General features: G+C 41.7%; 1 protein-coding gene across 8 annotated transcripts in view; it reads right to left on the bottom strand.

Moving 5' to 3' along the window:
• The window catches only part of CLIP1 (CAP-Gly domain containing linker protein 1), a 127,482-nt gene that overhangs the window by 75,342 nt on the left and 31,050 nt on the right, over positions 1-21,090 (bottom strand). For all 8 annotated transcript variants that reach the window (XM_049865120.1, XM_049865125.1, XM_049865128.1 and 5 more), the window contains exons 2-3: positions 11,543-11,737; positions 7,978-8,549 (exon numbers count right to left, since the gene is read on the bottom strand). In XM_049865120.1, the coding sequence (XP_049721077.1) occupies positions 7,978-8,549; positions 11,543-11,627 (657 nt within the window). In that variant the 5' untranslated portion in view covers positions 11,628-11,737. The remainder of the gene's footprint in view (positions 1-7,977; positions 8,550-11,542; positions 11,738-21,090) is intronic.

Raw genomic sequence — 21,090 nt, 5'->3', positions numbered from 1 at the left:
GCACCGTCTACGTTTTATTGAGTAGCTACTATGTGCCAGGCACTGTCCTAAGTGCTGGGGATACAATAAGGAACAAGACAGTGAGGTTTCCATACTTTCAGGCAGCTTAAATTCTGGGCAGGGAGAAATGGAAACGAGCACATAAATAAATGAAAAGGTCATTTCAAATAGTGAAGAGGGCTAAAAAGAAAACAAAAGGGGGGAATGTGATAGTTCAGTGGGGGGTGTCTTCAGCTGGGGGGCCAGGGAAAGGATGCCTGAGGAGGTGCTATTGGAGCCAAGACTCAATGACTACAAGGCTCCAGTCATGAGAAGACCCGGGGGCAGGACATTCCAGCAGAAGGAAGAAAAGATCCTAAGGTGGGAATTAATCCGGGGTGTTTAAGAAACAGCAAGGAGGCCAGTGGAGTGGAGTGAGAACGGGCGGGGGATTGAGTTCCAGCTCTCACAGGTTTCACTGTATCATAACATGGAATATATTCAACCATACAAAGCAATTAAGTACTGACCCATGCTACTACATGAGGAACCTTGACAACGTTACGTTAAGTGAAAGTTGCAAACGCAAAAAATCTACATACTGTATGATTTCTCCGTTTACAGAAAACGTCAGATCAGTGATTGGCTGGGGCTGGAAGTGGGAAATGACTACAAGCTGTGTCATGCCAAACAGCAGTTTATTTTTTTAATGAAAAGCTGTATTTACTAGCACAGAAATGTGCAAAGCATATAAAAGTATATTGTGAAATGGTATATAAACATGATAAAACCCCACTGTGTGGGGGTTTGAAATTTACATGTTACGGATCACTCTCACGAACATCATGTTTGTGACAAATACACCAAAGAAGGGCATGCCGGATGAACTGTAGTTTTTTAAGGTTTAAGCGAGATGAATCTGAGAGTTACAAGACAGGACGCTGGTTACCCTTGAGGTGAGAGGGATGTCTGTCTGCAGGAGGTGACACTGGGGGGGACTTCCGGGCTGCTGGTACCGTGCTATCTCTTGATCTAGGTACTCAGACAAGGCGTGCTCATTTTGTAAAGCTTCACCCAGCAGTGCACTTTTGTCGGCTTCCCTGTACGTATGTGTGTGAATAAAGATTGGCTTTAAATCTCAGGAAGATTTTTTTCCCCCATTCACAGTCCTAAAAAGACCTGTGGGAAAAGTGTTGAGAACAAAAGAAAACGCTCTAAGAGTCATAGCGAGAGAGCCCTGGGAACGGCTCATCGTGAGATGCAGCCGTCACTTTAAAATTAAACGCTAAAAAGCCCTCCTCCTTATATATGGTCAGAAGCTAAGGATTCAGGGTAGAACACCAAGGTCCAGACACAGACACAAACACGCTGAAACACAACAGCTGGACATCTGTTGAGTTTCTTAAAAGTCTGAAATCACACCCGTGAAATACCAATATACCCGAAAATGTATAGGAGATAACAGGAAAGCAGCAAGACCATCTCAAAAAACATCCGGAGTAATTAGTTACCCCAGGGGTCCCGGTCTGGAAACGGGTATCTGAGAGGCAAACCAACCACAAAGAAACTCATCACATACGACAGGCGGAAGCAATCTTCAACTATTAAGAGCCATGCAGTATTTATGAGAACAAATGGAAAAACGGGAGGCCTGAGAGATGTGCGGACACAGATGGGTTTATTACAAACAGCTCTTCTGATGCTCCTTGGATCTCCAGATACTACCCAAATCAGCACAACTCACTTTACGTCTAATTCTTTAGGGGTCGACCTAATCTATAACATTTTGTTATGAAAACACTCCCATAATTTCTGTCATTCCCCTTTCCCACTGAGGACAATGAGCATAGGGTGGGGGAGGGGGATGGTGACAAGGGGGAACTTCCCCAAGTTCCCTGACCGCTTCCTCAAAAACCTTACAGGCCCATGACTCAGGGGCTCCTATTTGGGTCTTAGAGAGGGCATCTGGCTCAACATCATTCCTGCTGCAGGAATCCCCTTTCCTCCCCTCCCGCAAGCAGTAGCACAGAAGTCTGGGCTCCTGCCTGCTCTACACTTGTCAGCAGGGCCAGGAACCACCAGGGCCGTGGGCAGGGCTGGGAAAACTCTGGACCAATCCTCACAGAACTTAGTTCCCTAAGCATTTTTATCAAGAGGCTTTTTTTTTTTAATCAGGAAAATCCCAAATCGGGTATTTTAGATTTGTAAATCAAATTTCTTTAAGTAATTTTGAAGTCAAAACGCTTTCTATTTCTGATTCAAAGATTTCTACTCAACAGGGCAGCATGTTAAAGGAGAAATGAAACAAACAAACAAAACAGCAGAGGCACAAGAGGACACGTGACAAGTACGGGTTAACCAGCTCTGTGACCCGGCAGGTCTCTGTTCTTCTCTGAGCCGCAGTATACTAAGCAGTCTGAGGCATCTGAGACCTCAAAAGATCCCTTCCAGCTCTAACATGCTGTGATTCTAAGGTACTCTTGTAATTTTTCCTAGAAATACTAACTAAAGGCAGTAAATAATTTTATTGCCTCAATAACACGCTACTGTTATTTTTCAGATTCAAATTAATTTAAATGCTGTTCCAAATAAATTAGTTTTAAACATGTGATTCAAGACACAGCTGTGGCAGCGCGCTTGTCCGTTTTTGCATTCTTATTCTATAATACTTCCTTGGACTTGGGCAGACATGGCTCTGGCAGCAGGGTTGTCTGCTTCCCACTTTTGCCTTTTTGAATATATGCTGAATAAAACTTTCTTTTTGCTTAAAAAAAAAAAGTATTTCAAAATTTCCTACAAATATGCTGTTCAAACCTCTATAAACCAGACTGCATCTCAGATTCTCCTTCTAAAAAGAACTGTTAACCTCAAGTTGATTCTGACTCATGGCGACCCCATGGGCATCAGAGTAGTGCTATCCTGCACAGGGTTTTCAATGGCTGATTTTCCAAAAGTAGATGGCCAGGTCTTTCTTCCGAGGCACCCCTGGGTGGACTCAAACTTTCAGTCAGCAGCTGAGCATGTTAACCATTTGCACTACCCAGGGATTCCACTCTCCTTCTGCCTTCCTAAAAAAATAGAGGAAGCCTCCCTGTGTGTGTTGAGGGTGTCACCTCCTCCCCCCTCCCTGGGATCCTCATTCCATCGGTGATCTGCTGCCGATTGCTTCAACCTCCGCCTCAATCTAGACCATCTCAGCCAGGATAGGAAGACTCTGCACTTTGCCATTTGAAAGAGAAACAACCTTCCCTAGACCCAACATTCTCTCCAGCAGCAGCCTGATCGCTCTACTCAGCTTCAAAATCCATCTTCTTAAAAGACTAGTTACCCCAAATCCATCCCACCCACCTCTAATCCACTCCTTATACAGCGGTCTGAGTGATCCTTTCAAAATACAAATCCAATCACATCACTCCTCACTCTCATTGCTCTGAAGGTCAAAATTGAAATCCTTAACATGAACTCTCCTCGTGTCCCGTGTCACCAGTCCCTGCAGACCCCACCTGCTTAGCGAGTCTCATCGCCTCCCACTACATGGCACTTGGGGAAGGACACTAGCCTCACCCTCAAACTCCTGTGCACCTCAGGGAGTTGGCGCCTGCTCTTCCCTCTTCTAGAACATTCCCTCTCAGCGCCACCACTTTCTTCTGACGGGCCACTTCCTATTCCTCTTCAGGTCTCACTTTAGTCGTGACTTCCTCATGGAAGGCTTCTGTTATAAGTCGAGCTATCCTGAGCGTGTCATTTCACGTCTTTCCGGGGCCCAGCGGCATGTTACCTGAATAGCCTTTAATCAGCTATTTCTCAACCTGGCTGAGGCGAAGCAGTTCTTGATCTGAAAATAGGCTCAGCGCTTTAGTGAACGGGAAAGAAAGGAGCTTACAGCTCAGCCACCGGAATGGTCTTGCATATAACCTGCGATCTAACAGGTCTCTGAATTAACCCAAGCTTACTAGCAAATATGTACCGTAAGCCTTAAAAATATTTATATCCTTTCACCTAGTCATTGATACAAAAAATTTTTAAAAAAAGCATTCATGGCAGCAATACTTACACAGTAAAAATGAGGGGGGAATAAAACAGCAAAGAATCTCTGTGGTAACAAAAGAGTACCCACGGCCATCGAGTCGATTCCGACTCATAGCAACCCTATGGACAGAGCAGAGCTGCCCCATAGAGTTTCCAAGGAGCGCCTGGTGGATTCGAACTTCTGACCTTTTGGTTAGCAGCCATAGCTCTTAATCAGTATGCCACCAGGGTTTCCAAAAGAAAAGTAGCTGTACCAAAATCAAAATTGGTGCAGTGAGCACCAGCTGAACAAACAGGAGAGGCTGAGCTAGCTGCACAGCACTGAAATACTATGTTTTAGGATGTGCTAAGTCCTGAAGCATCGTTCTCTGAAATTTATGATCATTGTAATTGGAAAAGGGAAACTACTGACTTTGAAACTAAGGGATCCCTAATACCTTACCGGGTATTAAACAGCTTCCACAGGTGTGTGAGGCAAATGAAAATGCCATGGCTTGGGTCAGGGGAATCTTAGACCTCAAAGTGACATCTTTGCTTTTTAATACTTTAAAGAGGTCTTTTGCAGCAGATTTGCCCAATGCAATACGTTGTTTGACTTCTTGACTACTGCTTCTAGGGCGTTAATTGCGGATCCAAATAAGAAGAACCACCGATGTATTTGAATTATGATGTTGGGGAAGAATACCAAATACACCATGGACTACCAGAAGAATGAACAAATCTGACTTGGAAGAAGTACAACCAGAATGCTCCTTAAAAGTGAGGACGGAGAGACTCTGTCTCGTTTATCTTAGACATATCATCTAGAGGGACCAGTTTCTAGAGAAGGACATCATGCTTGGTAAATGAGGGTCAGCAAAAAAGAGGAAGACCCTTAACTAGATGGATTGACGCAGTGGCTGCAAAAGTGGGCTTAAACATAACAACGAATGTGAGGACGGTGCAGGACCAGGCATCATTTAGTTCTATTGTACACAGGGTCGCTACGAGCCAGAACTGACTTGACAGCACCTAACAACAATAGGTGTCTGAGGACTCCTGGATTTGAGATGCTACAGGACCAGGAGACAGAAGCCTGAGTTCCAGTCCTAAAATTCTCCAAGAACTCATTATATGGCTGTGAGCAGTCACTACGTTTTTCTAGGCTTACAGTTATTCATAAGCCAAAAAAATTACGAAGAATACTTCCAATTTCAAAATCATACCATCAATCAACGACTCTGCATGGTAGGCTGTGGGGTAAAAATATCTAAGTTTAGATTGCAGATACCCCTCTCTGGCTGTGAGACCTTGGATAAGAGAGTTCACTTCTCGGAGCCTCAGTTTCCTTGTCAATGTCATGGGAGCACTCTACACCAGTAGTCAAACATTAAATGAGACACACGGTACACTCAAAGGACTAGTGATCATTCTTGTTTTCCCATCAGATCACTGATAGTCATCAGGCCCTGAGGTGTATTAAAGCAAATGAATAAATAAAAGGAAATTGAAAGAGAACAGGGTTAAAGATATTTGATAAATGTCATGCATGCCCTGAACTGAATTGATGAAAATGTTGAAAAGAGTGAAATAGTGAAGCTTTAAATATTTCATTAAAATGGTATCTTCCATACTGGTGAGAAGTTTGAGCTTCTTGGCTCAAGTAGACACATGAGACTACGTGGGCGGCTCCTGTCTGGAGGTGAGATGAGAAGGCAGAGGGGGACAGGAGCTGGTTGAATGGACACAGGGAATACAGGATGCAGAGGAGAGGTATGCTGACTCATTAGGGGGAGAGCAGCCAGGAGTACATAACAAGGTGTATATAAGTTTTTGTATGAGAGACTGCCTTGCTTTGTAAACTTTAACTTAAAGCACAATTTAAAAAAACAAAAAACAAGACTAAAGGGGCACACCAGCCCAGGGGCAAGGACTAGAAGGCAGGAGGGGACAGGAAAGCTGGTAATACAGAACCCAAGGTCAAGAAGGGAGAGTGTTGACATGTCGTGGGGTTGGTAACAATGTCACAAAATGATATGTGTATTAATTGTTTAATGAGAAGCTAATTTGTTCTGTAGCTCTTCATCTAAAGTACAATAATAAATAAAGAAAAAAAATGGCATCTTCCAACAGTGAGAAAAACAGCTACTATTTCTTGACTGTTTGCTGTGCGCCAGGCACTCTGCTCTGAATTTTATACATATGATCTAAGGTAATCATCACAACAATGCTATGACATCAGTACTAGTATTAACCTCACTTTTACAGATGATGAAATCATGGCTTCTAACCAGTTCTGCCCTGTTCCATCATGGCCAACAAAGCAAACTCGAACAGACCCAAATTTTTAAAATTTGGGTGAAGCAGAAGGATAAGCGGAATGGGAAAAATTATGAGTTGAAGCCCTGCTAGAAACTTAATCTCCTTCTTACAAAACAAGAGCAGCGCATGCGTTCCACAGCAACCAAATCTTTTAACCTGCAGAGTTGGGAACAGAAGTGCCTCATTCAAAGCTAGTGGCAACGCAAGCCGTTTTCAATGTGTGTGGCTCTCCCCCGTCCTAGCAATTATCCAGTCTCCCACATCAAGGCTCCTGGAAGGGTTCACTAGGCCTCTTCTGAGTCTCCCATTCCAGGGCTTCAATCTTTAATTTTCCAATTCTGGTTATCGTTCTGCTTCACCCAAATTTTTAAAATTTAGATCTATTCCAATTTTGCTTCGTAGGCCATTACTGAACTGGTTTGAACTGGTTCAAAGCCCTGGGGGAAACTAAGAAGGCCGCAATGGGGAAGCTGGGACTCAAGCTGTGTTCTTCAGCACCGTGTACACTGCCTCTTGTTTTCTTACACACAAAAGCAGGCAAACCAATCACTACGTTGTAATTCAGAAGTTCCCAGGGTATAGCATGTAGACTTAGTATCTCGTTTCTCCTGTTTATTAGTAGAACAAAAACACTGTACATTTCCTTCTCTTCCTGGATCTAAATCTGATCATTTAAAAGGACCAGAAATTCTGAAATAACACCCTCCACTGAAATGCGCAGGTGAGTGTTGCCAGGGCGTTTAACGAAGCAGGATCTTACATATACCCACACATTCTCCCTAAAGCAACGACTGAAAATTAGAAAAATGTGATCAAAGATTCTGCAGAAGAATCCTATGCAAAAGGGGGACAATAGAGAATAGAAATTCAAACGGTCATGGAATCCAGACTTCCTAGATCCATGGAGGCTGGATGAACCCCCAAAACTATTGCTATGAGATAATCTTTAAAACTTAAATCAAAAATATCCCCTGAAGACTTCTTAAAACCAAACAATAGTTTAGCTTAAGCAGTAAAGAATGTCTGCCTTGAGCACTGTGCTCTTTTAAGAACTATCTACACGGGATCAAACTGAAAACAGCAACTTGAAAGACTAGATAGGAAACAGGAGGTGGTGGGTTTATGTTAAAGGGGGAGGAACAACTCAGGAAAGGGGAGTGGGAATGGTTGCTCAGCTCTCAGAATGTAATCAGTGTCACTGAATTATACACGTAGAAACAGTTGAACTGGTGTATGTTTTGCTGTGTATATTCTTAACAACAACAAAATAAATAAAACTAAAAAATAATAAAACACCCCATTAAAAAAAGTAGAAAAAAACTTTCACAAACATACCTAAGTCCACCTCTAAGCATGTTTTGTCAAGTATGGTTGCCTTAATATTGACAAATTCTACACTCAACTTGGATAAGGTGGTAGATAAAACCAGAGTCCGTCATTGCAAACCTATACTTACACCACGCACACACTATGTAGCTGGTTCCTATTTTGTTGCGTGTTTATGCATAAACTGAATAACTAGAAAAGCTGATTAAATTCTCTAGAAATGTGTGGTCATCCTTCCAGAAGAGACCCTGAGCCAAAGAGCACCCTCCGTGTGCATTTCAACCCCTCACCAGCGATTAGGCCTCAGTGCTACACAATGACCTGGAATGTGTCCGCACTCACCAATACTCTGTCTCCGATTTTGAGCTCTCTCTCTCCTTTCTTGATTGAGCCAGCTTCTGAAAGGTTGGAGATAGATTCGCTGGCAGTTTTTGTAAGGTTGCTGATCTGCGGCGTAGTTGAAGGTTCCTTTGCTGTAGGATGGGATGATTTATGAGGAATATTTGAGGGGGTTGCTGGGGAGGAAGATACCACGCTGGCTGCAGAAGTGGACTGAGGTGAAGTAGCTCTGGAAGCATGAGTCGTCTGCAGGCCATTAGCTTCATCTCCTGCTTGTATGTTCCTTGATAACTTTGAAGGTCGGGTAAATATGCCCTTTAAAGGTTCACACTGGAAATACCGGACTCCTGCCACTGAGCCATCATTTTTGCCTATAGGTTCATCTAAAACAATCCCGGCCCACTGGCCTGGTGCAAACTGTGTTTCTCCAAGAAACTGGATAAATCCAGGCTTATTCCCATTCACCCAAACTCGTTCCCCAACTCGGAAGTCATCCACAAATTCCTCTTGTGTCTCAGAGGAGGGGGCGCCTGATGCTTTTTCACTGGATATCGTTTTGTCTACCGGAACTACAACTGAAAAACAGAAGAAAGGATCAGAAAAGATTCAATTTCATATTCGAGGAGACAATCCATAGCTTAAAAAATAAACTAGAAGGGGAGAATGTTGACACATCGTAGGGGTGGCAACCAGTATCACAAAATGATTTGTGTATTTTGTTTAATAAGAAACTAATTTGCTCTGTAAACTTTCACCTAAACATAATGAAATAAAAAAAAAAGACCTAGAAAAATAAAATAAAAGGAACTAGAGGAAGCCAATAGTGCCAGGAGTAGCCCACAACTCTTCTAAAGGGGTTTTCATTTTCTTTGTGTTTTTTTTTTCTCTTTTAGCAAGAAGGCAAAGAGTACATTCAATGTTGTTATAAATCATTGAAATGGCAAGGTTTATTCCTTATTTGCAATTAAGATGGGAAGAAGTCAAAGCAAGACGAAATTAGTCCTCTTCCCTGAGTTCATAGTATAGGCCTGATCTCATTCTTCACTCCACTCCCACCCAGACCATCACGAGCAAATCGCCATTCGCCTTTTATGGGCTCTAGTCCTCTATGTGAGCAGTCAACTAAAGCTGACAAACTATGACCATGTGAGCACAGGGATCCACAGTCAGGCTTAATGAAGGAGGGGACTGGGTGCTGCAGCCCCTGTCATCATTACTCCAAGAAAGCCAAAGAAACCCTACTCCTTTGTTAGCAGAAGTGGAAATTGCAGCAAAGAAGAAAAGGCAGCATCTGGCCAAATTTCCTGTTAAAGCAACTTAACTTTGAGCGATCTCTACCCTATGGTAAAGACATAAGTTGTATTTTGCCAGGAAAGTGATATTTACACTGGAAATTCATTTATGCATTCATCTAACATGTACTAAAAATTCAGTATAAATTTGCAAAGCCCCCATTCTTAACCACTCTACCATTTATTAGGCATATTGTGATCTTAGAATGTTACATGATCGATCTGAGTTTAATTTCTTCATCTGTAAGGGAATAAAAATATCTTGAGGGTTTTTAAAACGAAGATTAAATAAAATACTGTATGTATTCACTCTGCATGTGTTTACTGAGCTAGTCCCAGGCATTGCTCTGGACAAGGGGACAAAGCAAGACAGCACAGTCCATGCCCTCATAGAGCTTAGCGTCTAGAAGTAGGGGATACACGGTACAGCAACACACCACGTAATTTCAGGTCTAAGTGCTACGGAGGAGACAGAGCAGTCAAGGAAGGCTTCCTGGAGGAAGTGACATCTGGCCTGAGGCCTGACTGACAAAAAGGAGTGAACCATGCAAAGATGGGGGGAAGACAGTCCGGCAGGCTTAGACCAGGAGACAAACAGCTCTTTAACCAACACAGAAAGAGAGATTGCGGAGTTCCCATCTGCGGAGGATTTTTTAGAAGAGAATAGAGGCTCTCAGAACAGATACTAATCTGCCAAAGCCAGAGGCCAGCCAGTCAGAGTTTCAGAGTCAGTTCTAGTTTTGTTCATCTACAATTCTCCTTCACAGGCTGCTGTAAGCATGGATCTCTGAAAAACAATCCTTACAAAAGTGCCTTGAATTCCTTGGCAATGATCTAAGAAGGACCTAAGCATGTAACTTTTCATACGAATAAGCTGCTTTACTCTTTAAAAAATATCTAGTGTGTGCTAAGAGCTGTTAGGGACACTGAGTTGAACTACTCATGATCCCTGGACTCAACTACTTTATATGCTAAGGAGGGTGCATAAAAAATGCTGAAAATGAAAAAGGGACAATTCTCAAATGGGGGTGGATTATAACAATAGAAGGCTTGACAGAAGAACTGGCATTGGAAGGAGTCTCAAAAAGGGGAAGGAGAATAAGCAACACCAGTTTTGCCCTGATTTCCCCAAGGCCTGGAAACAAATCCACTTCCAGATAGTCTTTTATCAGTAAACCTTTCCCCTCATCTAAGACGTTTCTTTGATAAAAGCCCAGTTTTATCCCGATACATAAAACATACATTAACTTGGGACCCCCAGTTATTCAACAAACATTTACGGAGCTTTTGCTGTCTGTCAGGCAATGTTCTAGGTATGTGGGATATAGCAGCAGTGGGAAAAAATAGATCCCTGGCCTCATGTAGCACCAATGAGCATCTCTATGGAAGAACCTGAAGAAACAATGTTGGATTTAATATATTATGGAGGGTACCCGAATGTCTGGAATGGCTAGAAACATCAGGAAGATATCTAATAGTATATAAATCACCTAAGGGTCCATAAAAGATGCCCTCCCTCCTGTCTCTGTTATTAAAGACCTTAGGTGTTCATTATGGGATGTAAACTGAAATGATTGATGAGAAGGTAGAGGACACATGACGAATAGATGGCTAATAACAATAAAAGGCAGGGCTTCACATATAAAACATTTGGCATAGGTTTCCCTCGTTGACTTAGACTTGAGACACCGTACTGCCAGCTGCCTGGACACCAATGGCCAACTTCAGATCAATTAGTGTCATAAATCTTTAAAGCCAGAGTAGTCTTTGTTTTCTCTATCTCTAAACCTGAAGAAGGGAGGGTCCTGGTTGTGTAGTGGTTAAGAGCTCAGCTGGTAACCAAAAGGTCGGCAGTTGGAATCCACCAGCCATTCCCTGGAATCTTACGAGGCAGTTCTACTCTGTCCTATAGGGTCGCTATGAGTTGGAATCCACCGGAAGGGAAAGTCCTGATGAGTTCAGGGAGATATATGACAGAAAAAAACACTAAAGAAATACCTTAACACTTTAAAGGTTGAACACTGAAGTGCTTAACTTGAAATCTGGTGGTAGCACCTTGCACTAAATCAACTAAATTCAATAAAAAGATAATCTACAAAAAAGTAAACTCTTCACTGATTAAGACATTGGTATATAAAATTCTATGTCTTTTAATTAAAACCTTTTTCAACTGTTTTCAAGAAGACAATTTTTTATAAGCAAAACTTTCAGATTGGAGCGTTCATGTATGAGGATGACTGACTTGCTATTTCAGCAGGGTGAGCACAAAGCATTACCAGCAACAGTTGCCTTCAAGGCTGTACTTCCAGGCTTAAGGATCTTGGTTGGGGCCTTGAGCCCGCTTGGTTTGAGCATACTCATTGTCCTTGCTACGTCAGAGCTGGTCTCCCTTTGCCGGTTGCCACTATCTTCTCCCAAACATTGATACAACCGTGGCTGTTTCTATACTGAAGTCAGTTTCCGGGTTAAATCTGCAGAGAGAAAAACATGAAACGATTTTAGAATCTACAGGAGGAAAAAGGAGAAACAGCAGTTATTATTAAAATAACTTTCACGGTCTAAATTTTTCCTTATATGTGATAGGAAACCACACTGAATCCAGAAATCTGAAATGATCTGGATATTAAAAACAAGAAGATGCTGCTGAGATGGCTTTAAAGGCAGTTTATTACCCTAAAAACAAGTAGGAGGGATAACAACATACGCGCTCTCCTTTTAAGGTGTGTGACATTACAAGTCAGCACAGCGCCTGAAACCGCAGGGCCCACAGAAGAAGGCTCAGAAAGATTTGCACCAAACTTAACGCGGGAGGGAGAGAGAGCCTTCATTTTTTACATTATTCACTGCTATATTGCTGAATTTTTATTACCACAAACTTGTATTAATTGTGCCTGTTATTTTTTTCTTTTGAATACAGATTTTTAAAAATCCGAAGAATTATGCAATTCACTGTATAAAACCATGGATACCTTAAACAAGTTGTTGTTGTTAGATGCCGTCATGTCAATTTCAACTCACAGAGACTCCATTGACACTGCCCCACAGGGTTTTCTAGGCTGTAATCTTTATGTGAGCAGATAAGACAGGCCTGGTTTAAGCAAGAGCAAGGTTCAAACCTATGCCTGTCCCCAAGAAAGGTGATCCAACTGAACGTGGAAATTATAGAACAATATCATTAATATCACACACAAGCAAAATTTTGCTGAAGATCACTCAAAAACGGCTGCAGCAGTATATCAACAGGGAACTGCCAGAAATTCAGGCCAGTTTCAGAAGAGGACGTGGAATCGGGGATATCACTGCTCATGTCAGCTGGATCCTGGCTGAAAGCAGAGAACACCAGAAGGATGTTTACCTGTGTTTTATTGACTATGCAAAGGCATTCGACTGTGTGGATCATAACAAACTATGGATAACACTGCGAAGAATGGGAATTCCAGGACACTTAATTGTGCTCATGAGGAACCTTTACATAGATCAAGAGGCAGTTGTTCGGACAGAACAAGGGGATACTGATTGGTTTAAAGTCAGGAAAGACGTACGTCAGGGTTGTGTCCTTTCACCCTACCTATTCAGTCTGTACGCTGCACAAATAATCTGAGAAGCTGGACTATATGAAGAAGAACGGGGCATCAGGATTGGAGGAAGACTCATTAACAACCTGTGTTATGCAGATGACACAACCTTGCTTGCTGAAAGTGAAGAGGACTTGAAGCACTTACTGATGAAGATCAAAGACCACAGCCTTCAGTATGGATTGCACCTCAACATAAAGAAAACAAAAATCCTCACAACTGGATGAATAAGCAACATCACGATAAACGGAGAAAAGATTGAACTTCTCAAGGACTTCATCCTACTTGGATTCACAATCAACACCCATGGAAGCAGCAGTTAAGAAATCAAAAGACGCACTGCACTGGGTAAATCTGCTGCAAAAGACCTCTTTAAAGTGTTTAAAAGCAAAGATGTCACCTTGAAGACTAAGGTACGCCTGACTGAAGCCATGGTATTTTCAATCACATCATATGCATGTGACAGCTGGACAATGAATAAGGAAGGCTGAAGAAGAATTAACGCCTTTGAATTGTGGTGTTGGTGAAGAATAACTGAATACCATGGACTGCCAAAAGAATGAACAAATCTGTCATGGAAGAAGTACAACCAGAACACTCCTTAGAAGCAAGGATGGTCAAGCTACATCTTATATACTTCGGACGTGTTATCAGGGGAGATCAGCCCCTGGAGAAGGACATCATGGTTGGTAGAGTACAGAGTCGACGAAAAAGAAGGCAGCCCTCACCGAGACGGATTGACACAGTGGCTACAACAATGGGTTCAAGCATAACAACAACTGTGGGCATGGTGCAGGACCGGGTGGTGTTTCGTTCTGTTGTACGTACGGTCGCTATGAGTCAGAACCGACTCGATGACACCTAACAACAACAACAACGAGAGCTTGCAAAACGAAGCAGGGACCTCACCCTCTCATCCTGTCTTACAAGCAAGGGCAAGTGCTGGCAGAAAATCTGGCCTTGTAAGCTTTTCTGTCTGAAGATACTCAGACTGAATAGAAATCAAGCCAAGGCACTTGCTTCATTAGCCTCACTCTGTAGATTTCCATGGTTCTTGGGAGGATACCAAATGGTACAAAAGGCTTTTAAATAAATGTCCAAAGTAAACCGTGTGGTCTGGGAGAGATTCTAATCAACAGAGGAAGGACCGCTATGTACTTGAAGACGGTGGTTGACAATTCTGACTACAAATACAACCTCCTAGGCACCTCACTACCTCCACCATCACCATCACTGCCGAGAAGGACGAGGGAAGTGGGGTGGGATGGGATCTGCGTGCCAGGTCAGCAGGTTCTCTTTCTGAGTCTGGTTGGAAATCACTGCTGGACTGTCAGCCCCTCACCACCCACTGCTAGTAAGTTTCCAGCTGAGTTATTGCTCCTGCTACTGCCCTACACAGATGGTCTGGATGCTCTCCACCAGATAAAGCCGAGAAAGGTTATATGGGTCCAAAAATTTTGAGGCAAATGGGGATAGGCTAAGTGCAGAAATGACCCTTGGGCCTTGTTATATCTTCCCTTATCTTCATCCTGGTCCAGCATCTTAAAGTATCATGGGCCAAGGAAGTAAGAACAGACAGGGGAAGATATAATGGTGTTAGAAAGGCTATTATGGTGGCAAGAAGACATAATGAAGTTCCCTTTAAAATAATTCGCTTGGGCAAAACATCGAATTCTTAGGCTTAGGTCAAGTATTCCCTAAAGTAAATTCTGAAAACCACCATGATAAACAATGAGGCTAACTCACAAGGCAAGCCTCAACCAGTTTCAAACCTTGCAGCCCAACATCATAAACTCACAAAAATCTGATCATCTAAAAACCTAAGATGCCTAAGATGCCAAGAGTATGTGGTTATTATGAACCTAAGAGTAAGCACACACTCAAATTCTGTGACTTTTGTCTTTTAATCTTCATTCCTCTGGTCTTGGTCCATCTGAGTTACTTGAATCCCAAAGCAGGGAACTGTGACCAAGATTTAATGAAGGAGAAGAATCTAGTCTGTTTCAATAACAGAAATAGGAGTCACAACACCAATGTTGTTTTTTTTTTTTTTTTTTTTTAATTTTCCAATTTAATTTTCTTCTTCATGCATTATTAATGGATGGCATGTCAGGCTTGCTTAAAAAATCAATTCACTGAGAAACAAAAGATCAAAGTCTTAGTCATGATACCCACAAAACGTAACGACCAGGAAGCAGCATCTCTGCATAATGTTTCAAGGTCAGTTAAAGTCATGTTGAAACTAATCAATTCCAAAAAAGACACGACGAAAAAAAAAGAAAGCTGCTTCACTAATACAGTGAGCATATTTGAATTTCTGATGCACTGAATCAAGGGCTTTGGGCCCAAAATGCAACAAACCACCCTTCTACCCCTCCCTCCCAACATGTAAAGACCATAAAACACAGAGCCTTAGATTTAGGAATCATTTTTATAGATATTATTATCCCGTTTGAGCCTTACAATACTACGTATTAGTTGCTGTTACTGTTATTATTATCCCTTCCGAACAAGTGAAGAAACTAACGGATTTATTTCCTCATCTGTTAATGGCCTGCCACCTCAAGTCACTCAGCTGAGCAGCACAGACTTGGACACAGGTATGCGATTCCAAAGTCCAAGTTCTTTTTGTTAAACCTAGCACTCAAACTGAGGAGATACCATATGCCAAGATTAAAAATATTACTACTAGGAGCCCGGTGGCACGGCGGTTAAGCACTTGGCGGCTAACTGAAAGGTCGGGGGTTCAAACCCACCAGCCAGTCCACAGGTGAAAAGACCTGGCAATCTGCTCCCATAAAGATTACAGCTTTGGAAACCCTTTGGACAGTACTACTGTGTCACATAGGGTCGCTATGAGTTGGAATCGACTCAATGACAAAGGGTTTGGTTTTTATTACTAAAATGACCTATAGATGTATAGCATCAAAGAGGTCACAAAGTGCAAATATCAAAATGCCTTTTTTCTGTCTCACAGCAACTCTGTGAGGGCAGGCGAGCAATTATCCCCACTTATAGATAACGGAGGGTCTGAGAAGTTCAGTGATTTTCCCCAGGTCACACAACTAAATGAGTGGAACCCTGGAACCTGGTGTGTTGCCTCTTGATAGATTAGCTCTGAAGGAAATCTTCCTACAAGATGGTCACCCACTCATTCAACAAGTATTTCCTGAGAAACTGCTATGCAAAAGACGTTTTTCTATTTTCTCATCGGCTGGTGACGTGAGCGGGAGGGGAGAAACCTGTGGGAGGTTTGGCGGCAGTAATGAACCCACAAAATGTTTGTCTTTGAACAAAGAAAGGGGAGCTTACTAGGGAAACTCAGTAACATTCCCAAAGAGCACCATCACTTCAGGTTTGTGGTCGTGAATTTAAGGTGAAATCCCTTTTCACTGCTTCTAATAAGAAGCTTCTGTACCTGTTCAGGCACAGGTATAAAGAAGGTAGAGAGTTGGGTTCAACTATAATAAAAAAAATTGCCAGTAATCTTTAAAAGGAAGGCAGAAGCAAGAGAGTTGATGGTGATGGTAAAAGAGTGATTATAATAGAACAGGGAATCCAGCTGGGCAAAGGGGAAATGACAGGATGGGGGTGACAGTGAAAAAGGGGTAAGGCCAATAGATCAGAGTTCTCAGCAGGGTGATGAGCTGTTACTCTGAGGGCAGTGGATACTCAAAAACTGCACACAGATCTCCTTGGAGCTGGTTAAACTCAGCTGGGTCCTCCGATTCTGCTTTGCTAACACTCCCAAGGGACACTAATCCCCTCCCATTCTGAGGACTGTACTTTGAGTAACAAGAGGTAAAAGGTGGTGGCCAGAGCGAAACGCATGAAACAGATTTCAGTGGTGGTGATAGCAGGTCTGAAGTCCCTGGGCTGGCCGCTAACCAAAAGGCTAGAGGTTCAAGGTCCACCCAAAGATGCCTCAGAAGAGAGGCCTGGTGATCTGCTCCTGAAAATCAGCTATGAAAACCCTCTGGGGCAGTTTTACTCTGAAACACAACGACCAAGGGGAATGATGTCTTTTTGGCATTTCTCACATTATAAATACACAAAGTTATATTTTATAAACTACAGTATGTAAATTTGTTAGTGTGATTTGAGAGTCTAATCTCTGAGTAAATAGATACAAAAACGAGTTTCTGAGTTTACAGAGCTGAGGGTAGATCTCTTAGGTAGTCCTGACAGTGAGATATGCTACCCTGCCAACACGGACTTTCATTACTATAATACAGAGGCTCTCCGAGTGTGGTCCTGGACTCTCAGGGCACCCACAGACCCTTCCAGGGGGTCAAAACTGTTTTCCTAATAACAAGACGTTATTTGCTGTTTTCATTATGTTGACATTTACACCGACTGTTCAAAAGCAATTGTGGATAAAAACTCTTTTAAAGGTAATGAAATCAAACTGTACAGGTAGTCATCGTATTCTTCACCACCAGCACGTGCAGAAAAAAAAAAAAAGCACTTTCACTGAAGAACATCCTTGATGACGCAGTAAAAAATGGTTAATTTAATTAAATCTCCACCTTGAATGCATGGGTTTTTAACACTCTGTAATGAAACAGGAAGTACATACAGAGCACTTCTGCTGTTCACCGGTGTATGGCCGTCTCAGAGAAAGGTACTTGTGCAGCTGTTTAAGGTTCAAGCAAAACTAACCACTTTTATCATGGCACACTATTTTTACTTGAAAAAATGACAAATTATTGTTACTCACACTTGGGTGTTTGCAGACATTTTCTTGAAAATAAATTATGTGAGCCTGTCACTTCATGGAAAACAACTAACAATATTTGTTTAAGCCTTCAAGAGAAGTTAGACTTTTAGAAAATTTGTATCATCCACTGTGAGCTAGAAAATTTCCAATACGAAAGACTTCTCTGATGAGACTGATAACATTAACAAATATAATTTTTGATACTGTTTAATGAAACGTGTCAACATTTGGAAGAACTCTAACTCAGTGAATCAATATTTTCTAAACGGTATGATGTTACAGAATCATTCATGGGTAAAGGGTCCCTTCAAAAGGCAAGGCAGACCAATGGAATCTTACCTAATAATTAGAAAAGTTCATTCATATCGTTTTAGATTCCACCTTTAAGAAATTATAACTTCCAAGTTCTTGGAGTAGTATCAAAGAAGAAAATAGATAATTATCCAAAAAAAATTTAAAAATACTCTTTTCTTACACATCTGTGTGAGGCCAATTTTCTTCCTATATTTCAATCAAAACAACCTATTACTACACATTAAAGGCAGAAGCAAATATGAGAATCAAGTTGCCTTCTATTAAGTCAGACATCAAAGAGACAAAAATGTAAAACGATGCTGTCTTATTAATTTTTTTGTTCTAGAAAACAGTTACTCTTCATAAAAATTATATAACATGTAGTGGGTTTATTACTGTTATTTTTAATGAATTAATAAATATTTTTAAATATTCAGTTTTAATTTCTAAAGTAGTAAATATCAACAGATATAACCCACATAAACAAAAGCTATTTAGAGACTTCAATAATTTTTAAGACTATAATGGGATCCTGAGGGGGAAAAAAAAGTTTCAGGACTGCTGCTATATTCATTCTTGCTTTATATTCTAGCTCACAAAGGTTTAAAACTCCCATTCCATAAGGATTTCCAAAAGCTTGTGCTTCTAACCAAAAACCAAACCCAGTGCCGTCGAATCCATTTCGACTCATAGCAACCCTATAGGACAGAGTAGAACCGCCCCGTAGAGTTTCCAAGGAGCACCTGGCGGGTTCAAACTGCTGGCCCATCGGTTAGCAGCCGTAGCACTTAACCACTATGCCACCAGCATTTCCCTTATGCCTCTGGTCTGGATATGTATAAACTTGGATGCCAAGTTAGCAGTTCTAGCATTCACTACTACATTGCTACGGCTACAACATTGTGTTAGGGGTTGAGTGATACAAGCCTGAATTTACAATCTATGGGAAAACCAGACGTATGCACGCAGAATTTACAATCTATGGGAAAACCAGACGTATGCACGCAGAATTTACAATCTATGGGAAAACCAGACGTATGCATGCAGAATTTACAATCTATGGGAAAACCAGACGTATGCACGCAGAATTTACAATCTATGGGAAAACCAGACGTATGCACATGAGGCAACAAGAAAACATCATGTATTAACATTTGGGTATTTTTATGTGTAAAACAGACCTTTATATAGGCAGTTATCAGAGGCATTGGTCTTCTAAATCACTGGTTCTCACAATTTCCTCAAGAGCGAGCAGCTTGGGCAACATCGGGCAACTTGTTAGAAATACAAAACACAGGGCCCCTTCCCAAACCTACTGAACCAGAAACTCTGGGAGTAGGCCCAGCAATCGGCATTTCAACAAGCCCTCCAGGAAACTGTAAAGTTTAAAACCACTGCTAAACTACTGGTCAAGAAAAGTAACCTGAGGGTCACAATGAAGTGCCCATGAATCATCCCGGAAACAGATTTCCCAAATACCACTACGAAGCTCTCACTCCTTTCTGTCTTTGGATGTCCACTCGGCCTTGAATGTCCTTTGCAAGTCTAGTTGTTTTCACCTGCTGAAACTTTATTCAAGGGCAAGCTCAGGCATTCACTGCTGCACAGAACCGCCTCCAGGCCTCACCAATGACATTAATTTGTTCATCCTGCATCGCTGTCTCACAGCACCTACTGCACTCAGCTGTGTGTGTGGTAGACTATGGATCTCACTAGACCATAAATTCCTTGAGGACAGGGATGGTATTTTAGTCATCTTTATACTTCCCACAGTGCTTACTAAACAAAACAAATGTGCACAGTATTTTTTTAAGACTCAAATGAGAAAATAGTTTCTAAAATGATTCTTCAAACCAGTTAAGGAGTATCTACTATTTAAAAACTAATAATAAAAAATTACAGCCGGTGCTTGCTAGAGGTAATGGAAAAATATATGACAGACTTAAGCTTAAGGAATTTGTAATGTAGGCGGGGAGAGAAGACCCACATATATGAAAAACACCTGAGAATAAAATGGAATATATAAGAAATACCAAACCATGGGATAATCCTGGAAGTGTTTTAGAAGATCAGAGGACCGAGTAGACTAGGACAGAAAGAAAATGCTTCATGGGAGCCTAAAGTATAAAAAAAAAAAAAACAAACAATATTTTATAGATGTTGGCAGTCAGGGTTTTTAAAAAGGCAGAGGGAAAAATTTTCAGAAAAGGAGGTAGGCCAGAACAAAGGAAAAACCTGTTGCCATTTAGTTGACTCAGACTCATAGCAACCCTATAGGACAGAGCAGAACTGCCCCGTAGGGTTTCCAAGGAGAGGCTGGTAGGTTTGAGCTGCTGACTTTTTGGTGCGCAGCTGAGCTCTTAACCACTGCACCACCAGGGCTCCTGACAAAGGAAGAAGGAAGAAATACATGAAGCATGTGACAGAGACAGGGAGAAGCTCAGTGTGGTGAACAGAGGAGTTGTAAGAAATCAAGTTACAAAGATTAAGTGAAGACTCTAAATAGCCTTAGAGAGCAATTTAAGGCATTTACTCTGACCAGCTTTACTTACTTCACACTTCAAATGAAAAGCCTCTTCAAGATTCTACTGTTACAACATGAACAATGTCTAGAGTTTCCCCTTAAGCTCTATATTCATTCCATTTATTCATTTCAGGTATCTTAACCTAACTAGCACTATCAAGGGAAGGCTTAAGCCAAGGGTTGGTGGCTTTATTCTAGTAGCAGCCCAAGCCTTCATTCACTCCAACCATGGGTGCAGGTAACAGGTGGGGGCTGCCAGGGCAGGTCTTAAATTTCAGGAAGAAGAGCCAGGAGCATCAAAGGTTGATTAAAATTCAAATACAAGAGAAGAGTCTGTGTCTCCTCTTAAACTCTTTGGAGAACACCTTAGCAAGGATCAACTGGCAAAGCTCTAAAGATTAAATACTCCTGACTACAAAAGACAAAGCCCAGCCTTTTCCACTACTCTGCAAGGGGGCCAGATATTCTACAACCTACCTTGCCCTTGATACCTTGTGGTAGCTCACCATAAGCTGCTTGCCTCAATCATAAATTGGACTGAAAGCTACATGTTCTAGATCTGCACTGTCCAATATGGTAGCCACTAGCCACATATGCATAGCTTAACTTTTAAATTCTTTTAAAATTAAATGAAATTTAAAATTCAGTTCCTCAGTCACACGAGTCATATTTCAAGGGCTTAATAGCTACAGTGCAACATATAGAACAATA

This window comes from Elephas maximus, chromosome 22 (genome assembly GCF_024166365.1).
Source record: "Elephas maximus indicus isolate mEleMax1 chromosome 22, mEleMax1 primary haplotype, whole genome shotgun sequence".
NCBI lineage: Eukaryota > Metazoa > Chordata > Mammalia > Proboscidea > Elephantidae > Elephas > Elephas maximus.
The sequence above is the reverse complement of the archived record's forward strand: the minus strand, read 5'-3'. Positions and strand labels throughout refer to the sequence as shown.